The following is a 19,299-nucleotide window of genomic DNA, read 5'->3' as shown; positions in this document are numbered from 1 at the left end:
CGTCCTAAGGGCTGTCATGACGTCACCGCAGTCCTTTCAGAGATTGTCAAACTCGCGCCGTATGAACGCATTCTTGTCCCTTTCCCACGGTAGCAAGTTTGAATGTTTCTATTCTTGCCTTTCAGTTGTATTGTTCTCGACGACTCTTGCTTTGCTTTTATTTTGCCGCAAACTGTGCAAACAGGGAGCTTGGTGAGCTTTTGAGCGTGTTGGGGAAAAGTACTTGATCATATCCGTGCCAATCGAGATGCGAATTGAACTACTACAGGAGCTACGCCTGCATAATTTTGTTTGTTAAATTGTTAAGGTCATTTTTAAAAGCTTAAATGACGTATGAGGTTAATTTAAGGCATTGCTTCTCAAATAGTGGGGCGCCCCCCCCCAAGAGGTGTTGGTTGGGGTCGTTAGGCGAATTTGTCGTATGACGGGCAAACCAAACCTATGTTAAATAGCTAATGTGTTTAGAACCCCAGGTAAAAACATCAAATCTGTACATACATACTAAAAATTGGTGCCAAATTAGTAAGTGCTACGTATATATAATATACATGTATACAATCAGAAAACATCATGAATAAAAAAATAAAGGAATTATTTACCTTTGAGTGCCGTTTGTTATGCCCATATTCCCTAATTAGGGTTATCTCCAGCATCGTTTCCATATAAATCATCTTCTGACTTCTCTTTTTAACATCACTAGCAATCTTGGGACCCATGGCTTACCCTTTCATCTTTGAATTAAGCAGTAAAATGCATTATAAATATGGTTTTGTAACCACTTACAATCGAAGAAAGCTTTACCGTTCGCCATTTTAAACAAGTGAGGCCGACCAATAGCACGGAGACGCCAACCAATAGCAGACCAGCATTGTAGTCAGGCGTTGTATGGAAGCAGTTAGACGACAATAGTAAATAAGTGCAATTACCTAAAATGGCCAGCAGATGGAGGCAAAATAACACAAATACAGCCAAGCCCCTGGGGTCATGACAGTTATTTTGGTCGCATAACCGGGAAAATGTCATAAAGAAGGGATGAAAAAACTATAGTATTCCAGTATATAAGTATTCCAGGTCGCAACATGAAAATGACGTAAATCAGGGATGTTGTAACACGCGCGTCGACTATAATAATATTAATTAATATATTAAATAAATAATATTTTTGAATATGAAACAACAAAGTATCTTGTTCTACTTTTTTGTTTCATCTTATTTTATACTATAAAAGCTATACAGTTTGTAGTTAGCTTATAAATAGCAGTTGTCAACAGGCTATTTTTGTGGAAAAAAGCATGCTCTTTACAAATCAAAACTAAAAAAGAAAAAAAACACTACCTCCCTTTGTTTTTCTGTCTTGCCAAACTTAAAAATAGTATCATGATTATTTGCACTTGTATAGCTTGAAGGAGAAATCATTTTTAAGTAATTGAATTGAATCGTTTTGAATCGAAAATCGATGAGAATCGAAAATCGATTCTTAATCAAATCGGAGACCCCAAAATCATGAGACAGCCATAGATTCCCACTTCTTGTTGTTTGTATTCTGTAAGGTCAATTTACTGCCACCTATAATATGGGGGAATATCGTCTGAATGCGGGGGATAGCCACTCCAAATATACAGCGCTGCAAAACGCGTGCCGGCACGTCAAGTTTAAACCAAGCTAGACTTTTCCTGCAGGCTTGTTTTCGCCGTAGTGAATTTCAGCGCAACGCGAATGCAGATTTTTTTTTTTTCCTTTTATGAGGACGTAAGAAAGAGGGAAAGGCTTAAATGCATGTGTTTTTTTTTTCCACAATGGGGATGTTTTTGATCATGCAGGTTTTGTTGTAAATGAGTTTTTGTGTATATAAAAAAAAAGCATATTTGCAAAATATCCTTATAAATTTGTCATTAAATTATGTGGATATTTAAGTGAAACATATAACTTCATAAAACATATTTTATAAGTAGGAAGTGATTAAATTTCATCCCAAACACCTAGTTTCCCCCCATATCAAAATGTTCAACCCAGACTGTCACTTACCACAGAAAACTTTATTTAAAATTAGGTGAATGTTTTCTTCATGAGTTCTTTAATCTGATCATAAAATAGGACACCATTTTTTTTTATTTCCCAGTAGCCATTACACATATACAATCACTAAAAAAAGGCTAAAAGCATCTGACAAAATGTCTACTAAGTGTCAATAGCCTTGGCCAGACAGACATAAATGGAATATTTTGAGGATTGTAGCTGCTATGACTTTATCTGAACCCCAAATGTCACTTTTGTGACAATTTAATAAGGCTTTGAGGCATTTACTCTTTCCAAATCACCCATCCATCCATCATCATCCATCCTTTACATTGTATGCTACTGTAACATACATCAACTAGTCATGCAACCTGGATACATCGTCTGTGAAGACACCTGGGATGTCAGAGCGTTTCAGGTCTTTCAAGCGTCATACGCTCTCCTCCAGGTGATCCAGCCACGGTTGATCAGGCCCCAGCTTGTGCCCAGGAAGCGCTACCCTACCCACGGATCTCCTCTCCTGATCCACAGCCACCGTGAGGCACCCTCTGCTCCGTGGCTTCCTTAATGCCCCTCCTCTTACTGGCCCCTGTGATGCCCAGCATGCTGTACACCCTGCAGAGGGACTGGCCTGCAAACCATCTGCATCCCACCTCAATGGGCTCGCATTTTGTTCGCCACCCATTGATCCGGCACTCCTCCACCAGCCCCTAGTATTTAGTTCTCTTCCTCTCATTAGCTTCCTCGATGCGATCTTCCCACGGGGCGTTGAGTTCCAGGAGCACGGCTGCTTGGAGGACGCTGACATCAGTACCACGTCTGGCCTTAGCGATGTTTTAGCCACATTCTCTGGGAACTTTAGTTGTTTCCCCAAATCAACTTTCAGCTCCCAGTCTTGTGCCGTTGTTAGCAGGCCAGAGAAAGAGGTCCTGGTAGCAACTGGTGGTTCTTCTCCAGCTCTGACAAAGACTAAAACACAACAAGGTATATAGGTTGATTAAAGCAGTTTAAAACATCAACGAGCTCAATTGTCATGCATTATGTATCACATCTACAAACATGTATTATGTAAATTATACTATGTCAACTGAATTTATTCTTGATTGCACGAAGGTGAGATGCGCAGATTGCGCAGTTTTGACGTTCCTCAACTATTTCCTCCTAGGCGGAAACGAAACAAGTCTGTCATGTGATTTGAGCTCGTGATCATTACGTTCGTGGTCGAGGTGTGTAGTCAATGCACTTCTAAAATACTTTCTAAATTAAGGCATGTGTGCTCAAATAACGTTTTTTGCGTATTTACGTAATGCATTTAGCTCGGATAGCTTTCGAGACTGAGTTAAACACGAAATGAAATAGCGATATCAGTAACAAACTCGCGCTGGTTAGCTTGCATCTTAGTTAGCATCCACGAATGTGCTTGTTAAATTTAACCTTGCGCCCTTTTTGTCTTTTGTATTGAACATCTTAGTTATTCGTGATTTCTTTTGTTCCTACGGTCAATAGGAGTGAATGACGCGAAAGAACTGGCCACCATGGCTGATGTGAGTATTTCTTGGTTTGTTTGTGTTTATGACTGTCCTTAGCGCAGATACAGGTAACCGTGTAGAAACCTACGGATTGCATTACAATATATTCTACATATGAATTTATATAATTTTCATTTTATAGTTACCTATGTTATGATAATATTGCTAAAATAATATAACCCGCATTCTTCTACAAATCAAATGTTAAAAAAATAAGAGAACTTTAAAATAACACAACTGGGTGAATTAAATATTCATATTAAATAGTTTGTTCTGTACACTTTAATGTGTAGACAAGAAAATACCACAAAAATCATTAATGAAAGTCAAATGTGTCTACCAATGGAGGTCTGGATTTGGAGTTATACATTTGAGGTTTTCAGTGAGATTGTCCAATCAAATTAGCTACAATAACCTTCGTCTTGGAGGAACTGCTGACACGCTCCAGCCACAAGAGTCGAGCATCGTCCTGCATTAGGAGGTACCCGGGATAACCACAACAGCATATGGTCTCATAAGGGGTCTGAGGATGTTTTCCTGGTGCAAAATATGAGTCAGGGTACCTTTGGTCTCATAAGGGGTCTGAGGATGTTTTCCTGGTGGCAAATATGAGTTAGGGTACCTCTGGTTAACACAGCCATGTCCAAAGTCTGGCCCGGGGGCCAAATGCGGCCCGTGGTCATTTTCCATCCGGCCGCAGCCTCCGTCATAAAATCCCTAACCCTAACCCGCATGGAGAATTGATACATTGGGGAGCAGCGCTGTTACCTGCGTGTGCTAAATGCTGCCATCTCTAGGCTCAATTAGGAACAGCAAATTAGTATAAGAGTAATTGACTGTATGAGCCCCTAATTTTCTAAAACAACGACAATCAACAAAAGGAGGAAAGTTGAGCTGCAGTGTGACGCAGTGAGCTGCGGTCAGCACTGGCAGCTTTATATCGCCAACTTTTACTGACAGCTGGATAAGGACACGTTTTCGAGAGATTCGAGCATTTGGTAAGAAAATGCTAAGCTTGTTCAATTCGACGTATTTGTGTGAGAAGACATTCTCGGTTATGAACTTAAATTAGAGCCGCGTGAGGACACGGCTATCGGCCTCTCACAAGACATCTTGCGCATCCATGCTATTGCCATAGAGACCTGGCCTTTGTCCTGCACTCCAGATCTCAGTTTCATCCCTCACACTCATGCGGACAAGTCATTTTTCATTCACGATAAGTCTGAAAATACTTTTGTTTTTTTTTGTTTTTTTTTTAAGTTTTCACTCCAGAATAATAACTATTTAAAAATCCAATCAACATTTATAGTTACTAATTTCATATTTTAAATGAGCCCTGCACTTGTTGATATGACTATTACTTGTTCATTTCTGTTATTGTGTTTAAAAATTCTATAAATATTAAACTGCCATTGTGAGATATTTTTGTTTCAAATGTAATTCGCACCCAAGAGTACAATTACTTCTGTTCAACTGTTACAAAAAAGTAAATTAAAGTGTTAAAAAAGTGAAGTTAAGTGAATATTCATTTGCAATATTTAATGTCAATTCAGTTTAGATATGCATGTTTTAAATTGACCAAAACACATGCTTAAGATAGCTGAAATGAAAATAAAAAAAGCAAAATTTAAACAGAACGGCTCGCTGAAATGTATTTAAATTAATTGCTGATATATGTAAAGAATGCCTGCCAAGGTAGGCCCCCCTACACTTTTAACACACCAAATCTGGCCCACTTTGCAAAAAGTTTGGACACCCTTGGGTTAACACATGGAGGGCCGTGCGGCCCTCCAAAGAAATGCCACCCCACATCATTACTGACCCACTGCTTACCCAGTCATACTAAAGGATCTTACAAGCATCAGATAGCTCTCCCATGACGTCTCGAGACTCTATCCTGTCCGTCATGAGCTCATTGTGAACCCACTTTTATTGGTTATGAGCACAAGGTGCCAAATGCAAATCATTCTGCATGGTTGTGGGCTGTAAGCACAACCGCACTTCTGGCTGTCAAGCCCTTCATACTATCCTCATGGAGTCTGTTTGAAACACTTTGAGCAAATTCATGTCCATTTCTGGCCTGTGGGAGGTCAATTTGCAGAGTAATATCAGTGCTCCTCTTGTTCCTCCTTGCACAAAGGCAGAGGTAGCAGTTCTCCTGCTAAGTTCTTGTCCTCTTTGGGCCTCTTCTACATCTCCTGATGTACTGTCCTGTCTCCTGGCAACATTTGCACTCTGGATACTGCAGTGACATCCCAGCAAATCTTCTATCTTTGATGTGCCTTTTTAAACGAGCTGCACACCGTGAGTCACTTGCTATCCAAATTTTCAGTGCAACCCCTAATAAAAACCTGTGTTATTAAAGTCTGAGCCAGATGTTTGACACCATTATAAACTCATGTCAAACATCGTTGCAAATTCTGAACTATTTTCCAAAGCTGGCACGTGGTACAGCGCGAGTGTGAGGCTTCAAACATCATCATTACTGGCCTATCAAATAACTCTAGACACGCCTCAAAGCCACGACACATGTCACTAGTGACCAGCAAGTCACAATATAGTTGCCCCTTAAATAAATAAATAAATAAATAAATAAATAAATAAAAACAGACGGATTTTGTTGTTTAAATTATATTCCACAAACATAATATTAATCACAAATGCCGTTTTAGACTCGATAATCACATCTGAAAATCAGTCACTTTAAAACCTACTGTAATTTATAAATGTGTAAATTCTCAGAATTTTGACCTGTCAATAGTAAGCCCCCCCCCCCCCCCCCCCCAGTAGACAAACCTATTTCTCTTGTGTTGAATTAAAATTAAATCTTTGCAGATGTTTTGTTTTGCTTTTTGGGGGAAAGGGGATTGTCATTCTTTTGACAAATTGTGGACTCTAGTGTGAATCTGTGTGTGAACTGAATCTTTATTTTCTCGCAATTTCTACTCTGTCATTTGGAAATATTCTTCAATTTTTATATAAAGGGATGAAAATTCATTAAACATCAACAAAATAATTGACAACGTAATCAAACATTATAAAGATTATTTCTAACCCTACTGTTAGGACTTTACCACTGCGTTGGCATAAATTAATCATGAAATTTACATATCATACAAATTTGTGTTACTTCACTGACATCAGAATGGAGTCCTCATAAATCAAGTACACCCTCTATATAGTGTTCTGTGTTTGTATGGTTCTTTTGTATCATTTTTATTATTTTTTTTCCCACAGGACTTAAAGCGATACTTGTATAAACAGTTGCAAAGGTATGTATATATAATGTCATGCCCATTTCTTAGATAATTAATCATTTTGTCAAGACATCTGTAAAAATAGTGGAACCTCAATCCATGAGCTTAACATTCTATCACTGTTTGCAAACTATGATGCTTACAAGATGTAGCAATTCTTCCCAATAAAATTAATGGAACTTGTACTTATCAGCACAAGCTTCAGAAACTTTTTTTTTTGTAATATTTATGTAGCCACCACTTTAAATCTAGATAGATAGATGTAAAACCAAATGGGAGTCTTATGGGAGTGTGGGTGGAAAAACAATCTAAAAACTGTTTCAGGCAGCGCAATTTTGAACTGAACAATAAATTGTTTCTCAATTGTAGGACATGGATTCCTGCCTTGTTACCGGTAACCTCTTGGAAGTAAAAAAAAAAATAAAAAAATCATTCAGTCTTGGTTTCCGGCCGTGGCACTTATGTGCAGTGATTTCAGCAGATTCTTTGAACCTTTTGATGATATTATGGACTGTAGATGTTGAAATCCCTAAATTCCTTGCAATTTTGCTTTGAGAAATGTTGTTCTTATACCGTTCAACAATTTTCTCACACAGTTTTGGACACAGGGCTGAACCTCGCACCATCCTTGCTTGTGAATGAATGACTGAGCATGTTTGGGGGGGGCTCCTTTTATACCCAATCATGGTACCCACCTGTTCCCAATTAGCCTGATCACATGAGGGACGTTCCAAATAGGTGTTTGATGAGCTTTTCTCAGCTTTCTCAGTATTTTTTGCCACCTTTCCCAACTTCAACTGGATGTGTTGCAGCCATGAAATTCTTAGTTAATTATTATTCGGCGGAAAAAAAAAGAAAAGTTTATCAGTTTGGACATTAAATATGTTGTCTGTGTAGTGTGTTCAATTGAATATGGGTTGAAAAGGATTTTCAAATTGTTGTATTTTGTTTTTATATACGTATATACGTTTTATATACACAATTTCCTTACTTCAACCGAACCCGGTTTGTAAATACAGTGGGCCCTCGTGTTACGAGATCAATCCGTTCCATGGTTGGGTTCTTAAGGCAAACCTAGGTTAAATAGCGAATGCGTTTAGAACCCCAGGTAAAAACATGATAATTGTACATACACATTAAAAATTGGTACCGAAATAGTATAGTATGTGCCACGTCTATATAATATACATGTATACAATCAGAAAACATCATAAATAAAAAAATTATAGAAAGGATTTATTTACCTTTGAGTGGCGCTTGTTGTGGTCATATTTCCCAGTAAGGGTAGCCTATGATAGGCTAGCTTCGTATTTCTTCATTATCTCCAGATTCGTTTCCATATAAATCATCTTCTTACTTCTCTCTTTAACATCACTAGCAATCTTGGGACCTATGGCTAACCCATTCAAGTTTGAATTACGCAGTAAAATGCACTATAAATACGGTTTTGTAACTACTCGTGATTGAAGAAAGCTTTACCATTCCGCCATTTTGAAACGAGTGAGGCCGACCAATAGCAGACCAGCATTTTTGTGAGGAGACACCGACCAATAGCAGATCAGCATTGTAATGACGCGTTGCATAGAGGCAGTTAGACCGTAACAGAAAATAAGTGCAATTACCTAAAACCGCCTCCAGATGAAAACAAAACAAAAAACAAATACAGCCAACCCCCCTATGGTCATGACAGTTGTTTTTGTCGCAAAGCAGGGAAAATATGGTAAAGAATGGATGAAAAAACTCCTTATTACACATCGCAACATGAAAAAAACATAAGACAGGGATACTGTAACCCGCGGGTCCACTGTAGTCGGTAAACTTAAACAAAAAACAAACAAAACAAAACCTTTTTGAATTACAGTGTGCTCATTTTAAACAAATCAGGATTTAGTTTTTTACCATCCTGGTGCGACCCCCCAAAAAAAAAAAAAAAAAAAATCTAATTGTCACACATGGTGCTCTCTAGGTAAAGTTGGTCCTTAGTTTGTGAAGCAATCTTTGTCAAAAGTGTTGCTCACCCAACTGTTTGCTTGATTGCTTGTTTGTTTCAAATGGTTGTTCATGAATTGAGGTCCTATATTAATCTATTGTCTGCTTTTGTGCAGTGTGGAAGGTCTTCACGCAATTGTGATTACAGACAGAGATGGAGTTCCAGTTATTAAAGGTATCAAAGCAATATTGTACCCTTGAACATATTTAATAATTCAAATCAATTTTCAAGCTCTTCACTAAACACACCCAAGATTGTATTTTATTTATTTATTTGTATCAGACATGATGAATCAGGCAGGTAGAGCCACTTCTTGAAATCAAGTTATCATTTTTATTTATCAATAATATTATTATTTATAATCAACTGCTGCCCTACTCAAACACACACATGCACAGGTTCTTCTTAACTCTACAAGGTTTTTATGTTTGTTTGTTCTTCTCGCCTTCATATTACAATAATCTCTGCAGTGGTGGGTTGCATGTTTTAAGTTGTACTATCTTGAGAAAGATTCAAACACAAGCTGGGATGTAAGGACTAAGTACAGTTGAACCCCGGGTTACAGCATCCCTTGCTTACGTTTTTTTCACGTTACGATGTGGAATACTGAGTTTTTTCGTCCCCTCCTTAAGGCATTTATCCCGCTTTATGATTAACAAAAACAACTGTCATGACCTGTGGGGTAGGTTGTGTTTTGTTATTTTGCCTCCCTTTTGAGGCGTTTTTAGGTAATTGCTCCTATTTTCTGTTGGCGTCAAACTGCCTCCGCTGCAACACGTCACTGCAATGCAGGTCTATTATTGGTCAGCGTGATGAGGTATTATGCATTTTAGTGCTTAATTCAAACATGAATTGGTTATCCATGAGTCCCAAGATTGCTAGTGATTTTAAAAAGAGAAGTAAGAAGATGATTTATATGGAAATGAAGCTGGACATAATCAAGAAATACGAAGAAAGCTAAGCGAGCCTCGCCTATGCTACCCTCACTAGGGATTATGGCCATAACAAGCTCTTCACATAAAGGTGAATAAATCCTTTATATAGTTTTTATTTATGATGTTAATTAAATGTATGCATGTATATTATATATAAGTTGCACTTACTATCCGATTTTGATACCAATATTTATATATACATTTTATGTTTTTACCTGGGGTTTTCCACGCAATTAGCTAATTAACAGGTTTAGATTGCCCGCCATTTGGCGAAATCGTGTTATGATCCCAACCGCGGAACGGATTAGTCTCGTAAACCAGGAGCCCACTGTATACCCTTCATATGGCCGCCTATTAATGTAACATATTAAAGCTCAAGGGAAAAATACTCAAGTACAGTAACGCAGTACTTGTACTTTTTGGCTTCCATCACTGTTCTCTGCACAGAAAATTGTCTGTCTTTTATTTTCTTACATACTGCTTGTCTAAGAATAACTATTTTTGGACTAAGTTGCACTGATACATAAGCCTTAGCAGCAAAAATTGAGCAAAAAAAAAAAAAAAGTCTCAGATAAGTCACATCCCATAAGCTGCAGGTCATAACATCAGATATTTATACAGAATGATGGTAAATGGAAGTTTGTTTTTTTTCCCCATTTTTTTATTTAAAATTGGAAAAATGGATGGATGGATACTTTTAACATAATACCGACACAATACTGCAGAGTAAAATATCAGTTCAAACTCAAAAGCAATGTAGACCTTTGATAGTGACTTCTGTCTCCCTTTGTTTTGTCGATTATTTTAGTGAGTATATAAACACATTCATTGCATGTAATTCATATATACAATCATATATCAAAGTTACATGTCATAAACTTTATATAAGATCTCATGCAATTAATACATATTTACTATATCTTTTAGTACAGTGGGCCCCCGGTTTACGAACTCCCTCTTTTACGAACTTTTCATTTTACGCACGTGGACCGCGGCGTTTTTTGTCCCCCTCTTACGCACAAACCTTTCGTCTTACGAACAATCCTACATGCCCCAATATGCCGGTCAATGTGTCCGTACTATTTTTTTCGCTTTGCTGCATCAACAAAATCAACTGTTCTCGCATGTCACGGTAACGCCGTTATGCTATTGCTCTTACAATGACACAGTCACTGTCTCAGTCACAGTGTCAGTCACGGAGCTGCCGATATGCTATTGGTTGATTAAGTTCACAGTCCCGGTCTCACTCACGGAGATGCGGATATGCTATTCGACGAACGCCTTCATCTAGCTTGATGGTACAGCTGGTCGGTGTGTTGTGAAGACTTTGCAAACTTTATCTGTTAGACATGGCTTCTAAAATTGCAAGTGAATGGTAAAGGAAGAAGTAAGAGGATGATGACAATAGAAACCAAGCAGGAGATAATAAGAAAAAAAACACGATGGAGGCGCACGCATAGTTAACCTTGCTCGTGAGTATGGCCATAACCGCTCGGCAATCTTCTAAGGGCAAGACTTTCCTTGCCAGGGTACGGACCTCTGTCAACAACAAAATGGAGAGGCTTCTTCTATTATGGATTTAAGAGGAGGAAATCGCCGGTGATATGTTCTAGTTTGAGAAAAGTTCTCGTTTAAGAAAATAAATAAATAAATTCTGCGGGTTGGTCTCTGCTCCCCTCCACCCAGTTCAAGTCACGTCACCCCAAAGTTAAATGTCATTTTTCCTTTGTATATTTATGTTATTCAATTCAACTGTACAGTAGATTATGTTACTAATTTTTAATATGTGTATAAAGTCGTAATGTTTTTAACCTAAGGTTTTTGCACGCGTTGGACGCATTCACTAATTAACATAGGTTTGGATTGCCCGTCATACGAGCAATTCGAGTTACGAGCATAGCCGCTGAACAGATTAAGTTCCTAACACGGGAGCCCACTGTACTATATTTTTAAACTTTTTTTGAGCACAGCCATTGTTCCATAAATTTCAGAGAGAAGCTGCACTGGACTATAAGCCACAGGGGCTCAAATAGTGAGAAAAAATGCTTACAGTCTGAAAAATACAGTTAAAAAAACAGAAAACACACTTTACATGTCATTTTGATTGAACACAAGCTTGTGCAAAATGCATTCCCTTAGCTTTATTCAACGTTGTGTGCTTACTAAATTAGCGAATCATAGCGAATACTACATAGTACCTGAATTGAAGCCCAAGTAGTTCACGACAATGTTTCTCCTGTAGCTTCATGTTGTACAGAGATAAATTTCTGCATATTTCTTGCAGTTGCCAATGACAACACTCCAGTCCATGCTCTGAGACCAGGCTTCCTGTCAACGTTTGCTCTGGCAACAGATCAAGGCAGCAAGCTGGGCCTTTCCAAGAACAAGAGTATTATCTGCTACTACAACAGCTACCAGGTAGGACTCTTGCTTTTTTATGGGTATTGGGTAAAAGTATTTGTAGAGTATTTGTGAAACATTTAATAAGTGTTTAGCCTGCATGGAGGATTTTCTCATGTCCACACTGGCACCCTTGAATCCAATGTAGGTTGTTAAAGTGATGGTGGATCCTGACATAGATAACTACTAGGAGTGGCAATCTTTTGACTCACGTTTCAATTAGAGTCCGATTTGGGGGTTCCCAATTAAATTCTGAATAGCTTTTTGATTCAAAACTATGTATTCTGCTTCAATACATTGATGTGCAAAGAATCCACATACTATGACAGTCCATTTTGCAAAACTGAATAGTAAAAGGAGACAAAGTGTCATTTTTATATATATTATTTAACGTTTATTTTTTTTATCTGTAAGGAGCATGCTTTTTTCAACAAAAACAGCATGTGGGCAACTGCTACTTTAGCTAGCTACAGTATAATATTTATACTGTAGCTTTTGTTAGAATAAAATAAGATGAACTAAAGTTCATTTTTATCATAAAGTGAAGCACAGGGCAAAATGAAAAGTATTAACATTGGCCAAATGAAAGTATTAACATTTCTCAGTCACATTTATGACAAGATATCAAAACCAACTTTTTCAAGTGAGCTGCTTAATTGTGAGTATGGGCGAAGCATGAAATGTGTCCCTTTCATCCATCCAGCCAATTTTTTTTTATTTTATTTATTTATTTATTTTTTTATTTTTTTTATTTTTTATTTTTTTTTTAAGAGTCGCTTATCCTCCCAAGGGTTGCTGGCATGCTGGTGCATATCACAGTTGACTTCAGGCAGTAGGCGGGGGACACCCTGAACTGGGTGCCAACCAATTACAGGGCACACAGAGACAAACAACCATTCACGCACCCAATCACACCTGAAGACAATTTAGTATGTCCAGTGCATCTGCCATGCAAGGGGTCAGAATTGTAGCAAAAGTGTTCACAGATGCATATTTCAATCCACAAATGTGTAAAAAAGAATCTGTATCCACGGCTGAAGTCACAAATGCATAACGAGGGTCACAAATGCACAACAAAAATCCACAAATGCGTGGCTGAAGTCACAAATCCGCAGTAAGAATTTACTAATGCATAATGAGAGTCACAAATGTGTACCTTGATTTGTATGTTTAAAGTAGGGCTGCACGATTGTTTAAATTAATAATCACGATTATTTTGGTCAGTATTGAATTCATGATTGTTAATCATGATTATTTATGATGTTTGGTCAAACGTCTATTTATTGCATTTTTTTAACCAAGAAGTATATAAACAAGGCTTCAAGGCTCAAATAATAATAATAAACTAAAATAAATAAAGTAAATAATAATTAAAACAAATTCACGCAAGACATGGCAAAAACTTGGGGTACTCGGGGCAACACAGCTAACTTACTTGCTGAGTGCAAACCAATGAGAAATGAAGCCTACTGAGGACCTACTACGACAACAGGCCTGTAAATAACACCTAGAACAGCTTGAACGTTTATTTACAAGAAAAAAAAACTGTACAAAAGTACCAGGGTATGGACTTAGCAGACAGAATGTCCTTTTTGGTAATTTCAAACACAATTTATTCCCAAATTTTTGGATTTTCCAAAACGGGGCTCATTTGACAGCTAGCAAGGTATATTGTATATTAGGAATCAGGTGAGAAACTCAACACCATTTCACTCTGGTGCCGATGGGAGGCTGCTAAAAGTACCTGAATCACTTGAAGGAAGTTTGGACTTAGCAGTCAAAATGTCATGGTGGCCGGTTTGGGGTCAGCCAGAGCTATCCAACACGTCCAGCTGAGCTTTCAAAACAAAAACAGACCCAAGCAAGAGCACTTATAGTTATACTTGTAGAATGGTGAAGAGGAAACTTGGAATAACTGGTATGAGCAGCATTTTTTAACAGCTGTTGAACTGTAGTTATCGTGCCAAGATAACAATAGTACAGCATTGACAATTTTTTTTAGCACTGTATTGGCAACGTTGAAACTTTTTTTTTAATTCTGTCAGATGTTGTAGGAGAAAACATTGGCTCTGTTACATCCCAGAAAAGTCAAAGTTCTCATCTGTGTTCTCCTTTCCGGATCCACTGTAAAGTGCACAAGAAGCTCACCCCTTGCGCGAATATTTGAACAAGCTAAATGCCGGCAGCTAACACCCGCCAACCGAAAGCCGTGCGTCACTACGATGAGCGTAGTGACGTAATTTTTCCTGTTTGGTGTGAACGTAGCATAGGCTTGGTTTATGCTTACCGCGTGAAAGCTTCTTGCGGAAAGAAGTTGCACGGAATCTCGCCGGCACGCGTTTTGCAACATTTAATACTCAGTGTGGCTTTACCCCGCAGTCAGCATATATTCTTCCATACTGGTGGCAGTAAATGGAGTCTATTCAAACAACACCGCGGCAACACTTCAGCGTCGTCATCGCGCCCTACTCTCATTTCAGGCTGCTGCTAAGGCTCGAGTTTAACAGTGGTAGAGAATCCTAGCAGATTATAATGATCGAAGTTCTTCCAAGCTTTTTTTTTTTTTAACAGACTCTCATCTCTCCCTAGTGTGCCTGCTTGCCTTGATATTTCTTAAGCTTAATGAAGTCTTAACCTTGCGTTTGCCCCCTGGTTGTAGGTGTCAGAGAAATCTACAAAGACTGAGACAAGCTCAATTGCTAAACACCGAAATAGTAACTTAGACCAAGCAAGATTGACTTTTCTTTGCTGGCAAGGGAGGGCTCGGGAGACCTGTCGGAGTCCAGCCGTCCCCGCCTGGTTTTTATTCATTCAGCAAAGCATTACACATTACAAGACATAACAAAAAGAGCCAGCCAGGCACCACTCACAACTGGGCCATGGTTTCAGTTCACTCTTTCTTGCATTGACAACTTTATCTAAGGATTGGGGCGAGATGAACTTGAACTGCATAAATGAATAGCAATGCATGCAATTCTTGACAAGAAATAAACATAACAACCTAATACAGTGGACCCCCGGTTTACGACGTCCCTGGCTTGCGTTTTTTTCACCTAATATGTCGATCACGGTGTTTTTTGTTTTTTTTTTTGGTCCGCTATTTACGGCATTTTTTTTTTTCATGTTACGACAAAAACTCCTCTTCAAACATGGCGGTCAATGTGCGCGACTGTGCGTTGCTCCGCGCTCATACGTCTATACATGCGTCACCATTTACGTCAATAAAATGCTGATATGCTATTGGTCAGCGTCACAACGCCCTAAGATACTGGTCTGCTATTGGTCGGCGTCACGGAAGCACTAAGATGCTGGTCTGCTATTGGTTGGCGTTGTGGTTTCCAAAACGGCGGAACGTTAAATCTTTGTTTGCCCGTGAGTGCTTAAAAAAACATATTTATAGTGCATTTTAGTGCTTCATTCAAACTTGAATTGGTTAGTGTCAGGTTCATTTGTCAGACATTTGTAAGAAATTGTACACAAAAAAGGAGACAAGGCAATCTTCCCAACTCATGCATGAGGGGAGCAAAGAGGAACCGGCCAAGGACAATTTTACTGCGCTCTGCCAATCTCTCCGACTCCCTTTACTTTTATTTGTTACAGAGATCCCTAACTACATGAAGGTCCCGGCCCTCAAGGGGCAGGAAAAAACGCAAGTCTATGGCCGGGACCTTGTGTACTTGTCCTATGTGTGAGCATGTGGGTGAGAAACTAATGCATGTATGAAAAAATACGTAGCGAAACATTCTGATAATGCATAGCAAAACATCGATAAGAGTCACAGCTGTGGGAATGCTCCGACTGGCAGGCTTGAGCGGCCTTCCTTCTGCTTGAGAGAAAACAATGACGAGACAGTTCTTTTCCCACAAGCAGTGTACTCATTCTCCCAGCGTACCATCAACATACCTAGCAGTACATCAGCAGTTTATTTATTCATTATTATCATTCAGTATATATTTATTCATTCACACAGCAAAGCATTTCTTCATTGTGAGCATTAATATTTTGTAGCAAATGTATAATCACTATATCTATAATTATTCTAACAATAATTATTCTAACAGTTAACCATGAGTTGCAAGATTGCTGGTGATGTTAAAGAGAGAAGAAGATGATTTATATGGAAATGAAGCTGGAGATAATCAAGAAATACAAAGAACGCTAAGCTAGCCTAGCCTAAGCTAGGCTACCCTAATTAGGGAACATGGCCATAAAAAGCTCATGTCACTCAAAGGTAAATATATCCTTTCTATATTTTTTTATTTTATGATATTAAATTCCATACAAGTGTATTACATATAGGTAGCACTCACTATATTGTTTTTATACCAGTTTTCAATATGTATATACAATTTTGTCTGGGGTTTTACACACATTTACTATTTAACATAGGTTTGGAATTTGTGTTCAAATTCATGTTATGATCCCATCCGCGGAACGGATTAAACTCGTAAACCGGTGGCACACTGTACATGATTTCCTTCACGGTAGGATGACTGAAAATGTTTTATTTGACATGTACTGTACGTAGCCAGCTTTTTTAATGTTAAAATCTACAAGGATCACCTTAATTAATCATGGCAGCCACTATCGTGACCGCAATTAAAATTTGATTAATTTTGCAGCCCTAGTGTAAACACATAGTTGAATGCGTACTTAGATCTGTAATTGGGGCGATCTGTAAACACTTAGCCTCCTGGACTGGCTAAATTCTTACATGTAATGACACTGTACCTTCTCACCGAATGCGAAAAAACACGTCGCTATGCTTATTCGGTAGGCTCTCAGTTGCCGGGTGTTAACTGCCGGTATTTAGCTTGTTCACAAATTCGCGCAAGGTGTTGAGGGTGATCTTGTTATGCACTTTACAGAGGTTCCGGAAAGGAGAGCATTGCTGAGAACTTTTCTGGGATATAGCAGAGCCAATGTGTTCTCATACAGCAACTTTCTTATTTTTTTTACATTGCGTTTCCCTAGCTTTGCGACAATACACGTCTGACAGAAAAAATAGTTTCAACGTCAAAATCAACTGACCAATACTGTGCTGTCAATACTGCACTATCGTTAAATAGGCACAGTAACCATAGTTCAACAGCTGTTAAAAAAGGAAGCAAACACTGCATATACCAGTTGTCCCAAGCTCCCCCATCCACCATTCTACAATGTAGGGGAGTGCTCTTGTTTGTCTCTGTTTTTGTATTGAAAGCTCAGCTGGCCGTGTTGGATAGCTCCGGGTGACCACTAACAGGCCCCCGTGATTCATTCCTGTATGTATCTAGCGTGTTTGCCTTGCAAAAAAAAAAATAAAATCCAAAAAACATGAACGCATCTTCTATCGACCCATGTGTAAGTACCATTTACTGTATTTAATAGTCTTTGAAATGGAAGCCTTATAAGAATAAAATGGAAATTACAAGAAAACGTGACTGTGTAAAATTTAGCAATGGACAGCAGGAGGAGGAAGTGTTTATTGTTGCATTTACCGTAATTCCTCTGAAGCTCCCACAGGCGCATGCGAAAAATTACACATACTCCCAGGGAGTATGTGTAATTTAGGGGCATTACAGTAGATGCAGCAATAAACACTCCTCATCTTGCTGTCCGTCGCTATAACTGACATGGACACCTCAGGACAAGTGCCCCCCACCCCCCCACCCCAAGCTGGGTGTTGAACCACAGTTACTGTGCTAAGCTAATGAGCATTTAGCAACTTGCACTCACAAAATGACTCGCGTCGAGCGTAAACAACGCGTGTTGTTGCGCTCCATCTGACGCGGCATTAGACAAACACACACACCGTGCCCACCTGTTTGGCCTCCCATTTTCCCCCCCCCCAAAACTTCCGTTCTGAATACAGTGCGCGTGCACAAGCCAAGTGAGTGCTCTTGCTTGGCTCCTCCTTTGTATTGAAAGCTCAGCTGGCTGTGTTGGGTAGTTCCGGTGACCGCAAAGCAGCCGCCATGATTAATTCCTGCTTCCTGTGTGAGCCGTTGAACGTTCCAGAAGCTGATTGACTGACGTGACGCGAGACAAAAGTTCAAATTTTTTTAACTTCTCACGTTACGCGTAATTACGCGCTGCACGTCGCTCCATCGCGTTCATCGCGTCGCTCGACGCGTCATCGCGCCCGTCGCGTGAACTCCATTGACTAAAATACAAAACCGTCTGCTCTTCGAGCTCCATCTGAACGCGGCATTAGTCCTCCACTGTATAGCCTATAATTTATAGAAATACGCATACCGCAAAAAATTAAATGCTGCTACAGTGTAGATTTTCCCCTTCCCATGTAAATCACATTTTCAAGTTCATTTTATATGCTTGGTCTGCGATGAATCAAGCTAGCACTTACTTCCTTGTTGCGACGTCTCTTGGCTGTTGTTAGTGGCATTGCTCCTTATAATCAGATGAGTCCACATCCTGATCAGTCTCACCTTTGTCATCGTTCATTTTCATTGTCATCTGCATGTTTCTCTTGACAAAGATGTCATTACATCCACAGAACTTGGAGTGATATGCAGAGCTAACCGGGCTGATACTGTCTCCTCCGAGGAGGCTGTTTTTGTGCGGTGTTATTGCGTCACGCTTTTTTCGCCGTCTTTCTCGTCATCCTAGACTCGTTTGGTTCCTCTGTTATTTATTCTTATTATTTTATTTTATTTGTTTAAATAATTTTTGGTTTTCCAGACATCAGGAAGTATTTTCCAATATAAGTATTCATTTGCAAACATCGTCAATGCAACCTTGAACATGTCAATGCCACCTATGCTCCTGTCCCCCAATTCTTTTCATTAATACTCAGCAACCATCAGCACATTCCCGAAAGAGCCCGGTTGTCTTCCTGTTCTAAAATAGAAAAATAGTCTAATACAGGCCGTTTTTTCCTGTGTAGACTATCAACCAAAAGCGGCCGCTGTGCCCAGTAAAGGGTTAAATGCCCAATATTTATTTGAAAAAATCTTATATGTATATGGGGCCTAGGATAATGATCTGACCTGTTTGTTTTCTGTGTGTTTAACAGATTGTACAGTTCAACCGGTTACCCCTTGTCATCAGTTTCATTGCCGGTAGCAATGCCAACACAGGTTAGCAACCGTTAATTTTCCCGTGGGCATTTTTATTCGTCAAGCTTTTTGCAGTGAGTGTGATATTTTTCCCCTTGTTTTTCCAGGTCTTAT

The 19,299-nt window shown here is 39.0% G+C and overlaps 1 protein-coding gene and 1 pseudogene across 3 annotated transcripts in view; one reads left to right on the top strand and one right to left on the bottom strand.

Moving 5' to 3' along the window:
• Positions 1-2,015: 2,015 nt before the first annotated feature.
• The window catches only part of LOC148413242 (uncharacterized), a 33,994-nt pseudogene continuing 16,710 nt past the window's right edge, over positions 2,016-19,299 (bottom strand).
• The window catches only part of lamtor3 (late endosomal/lysosomal adaptor, MAPK and MTOR activator 3), a 16,584-nt gene continuing 467 nt past the window's right edge, over positions 3,183-19,299 (top strand). The window contains exons 1-7 of one of the 3 annotated variants that reach the window (XM_088433044.1): positions 3,183-3,242; positions 3,523-3,560; positions 6,783-6,817; positions 8,908-8,966; positions 12,012-12,145; positions 19,143-19,206; positions 19,293-19,299. The exon at positions 19,293-19,299 is cut by the window's right edge and continues 467 nt beyond it. In XM_088433044.1, the coding sequence (XP_088289170.1) occupies positions 3,552-3,560; positions 6,783-6,817; positions 8,908-8,966; positions 12,012-12,145; positions 19,143-19,206; positions 19,293-19,299 (308 nt within the window). In that variant the 5' untranslated portion in view covers positions 3,183-3,242; positions 3,523-3,551. Of the gene's footprint in view, positions 3,561-6,782; positions 6,818-8,907; positions 8,967-12,011; positions 12,146-19,142; positions 19,207-19,292 lie in introns of all 3 variants that reach the window. The other 2 variants (XM_088433045.1, XM_088433043.1) reach the window with 2 other exon arrangements.

Source organism: Hippichthys cyanospilos, chromosome 14, assembly GCF_059441005.1.
Source record: "Hippichthys cyanospilos isolate Australia breed blue-spotted pipefish chromosome 14, RoL_Hcya_1.0, whole genome shotgun sequence".
Classification (NCBI taxonomy): Eukaryota; Metazoa; Chordata; class Actinopteri; order Syngnathiformes; family Syngnathidae; genus Hippichthys; species Hippichthys cyanospilos.
This window is presented reverse-complemented; position numbering and strand designations above follow the sequence as displayed.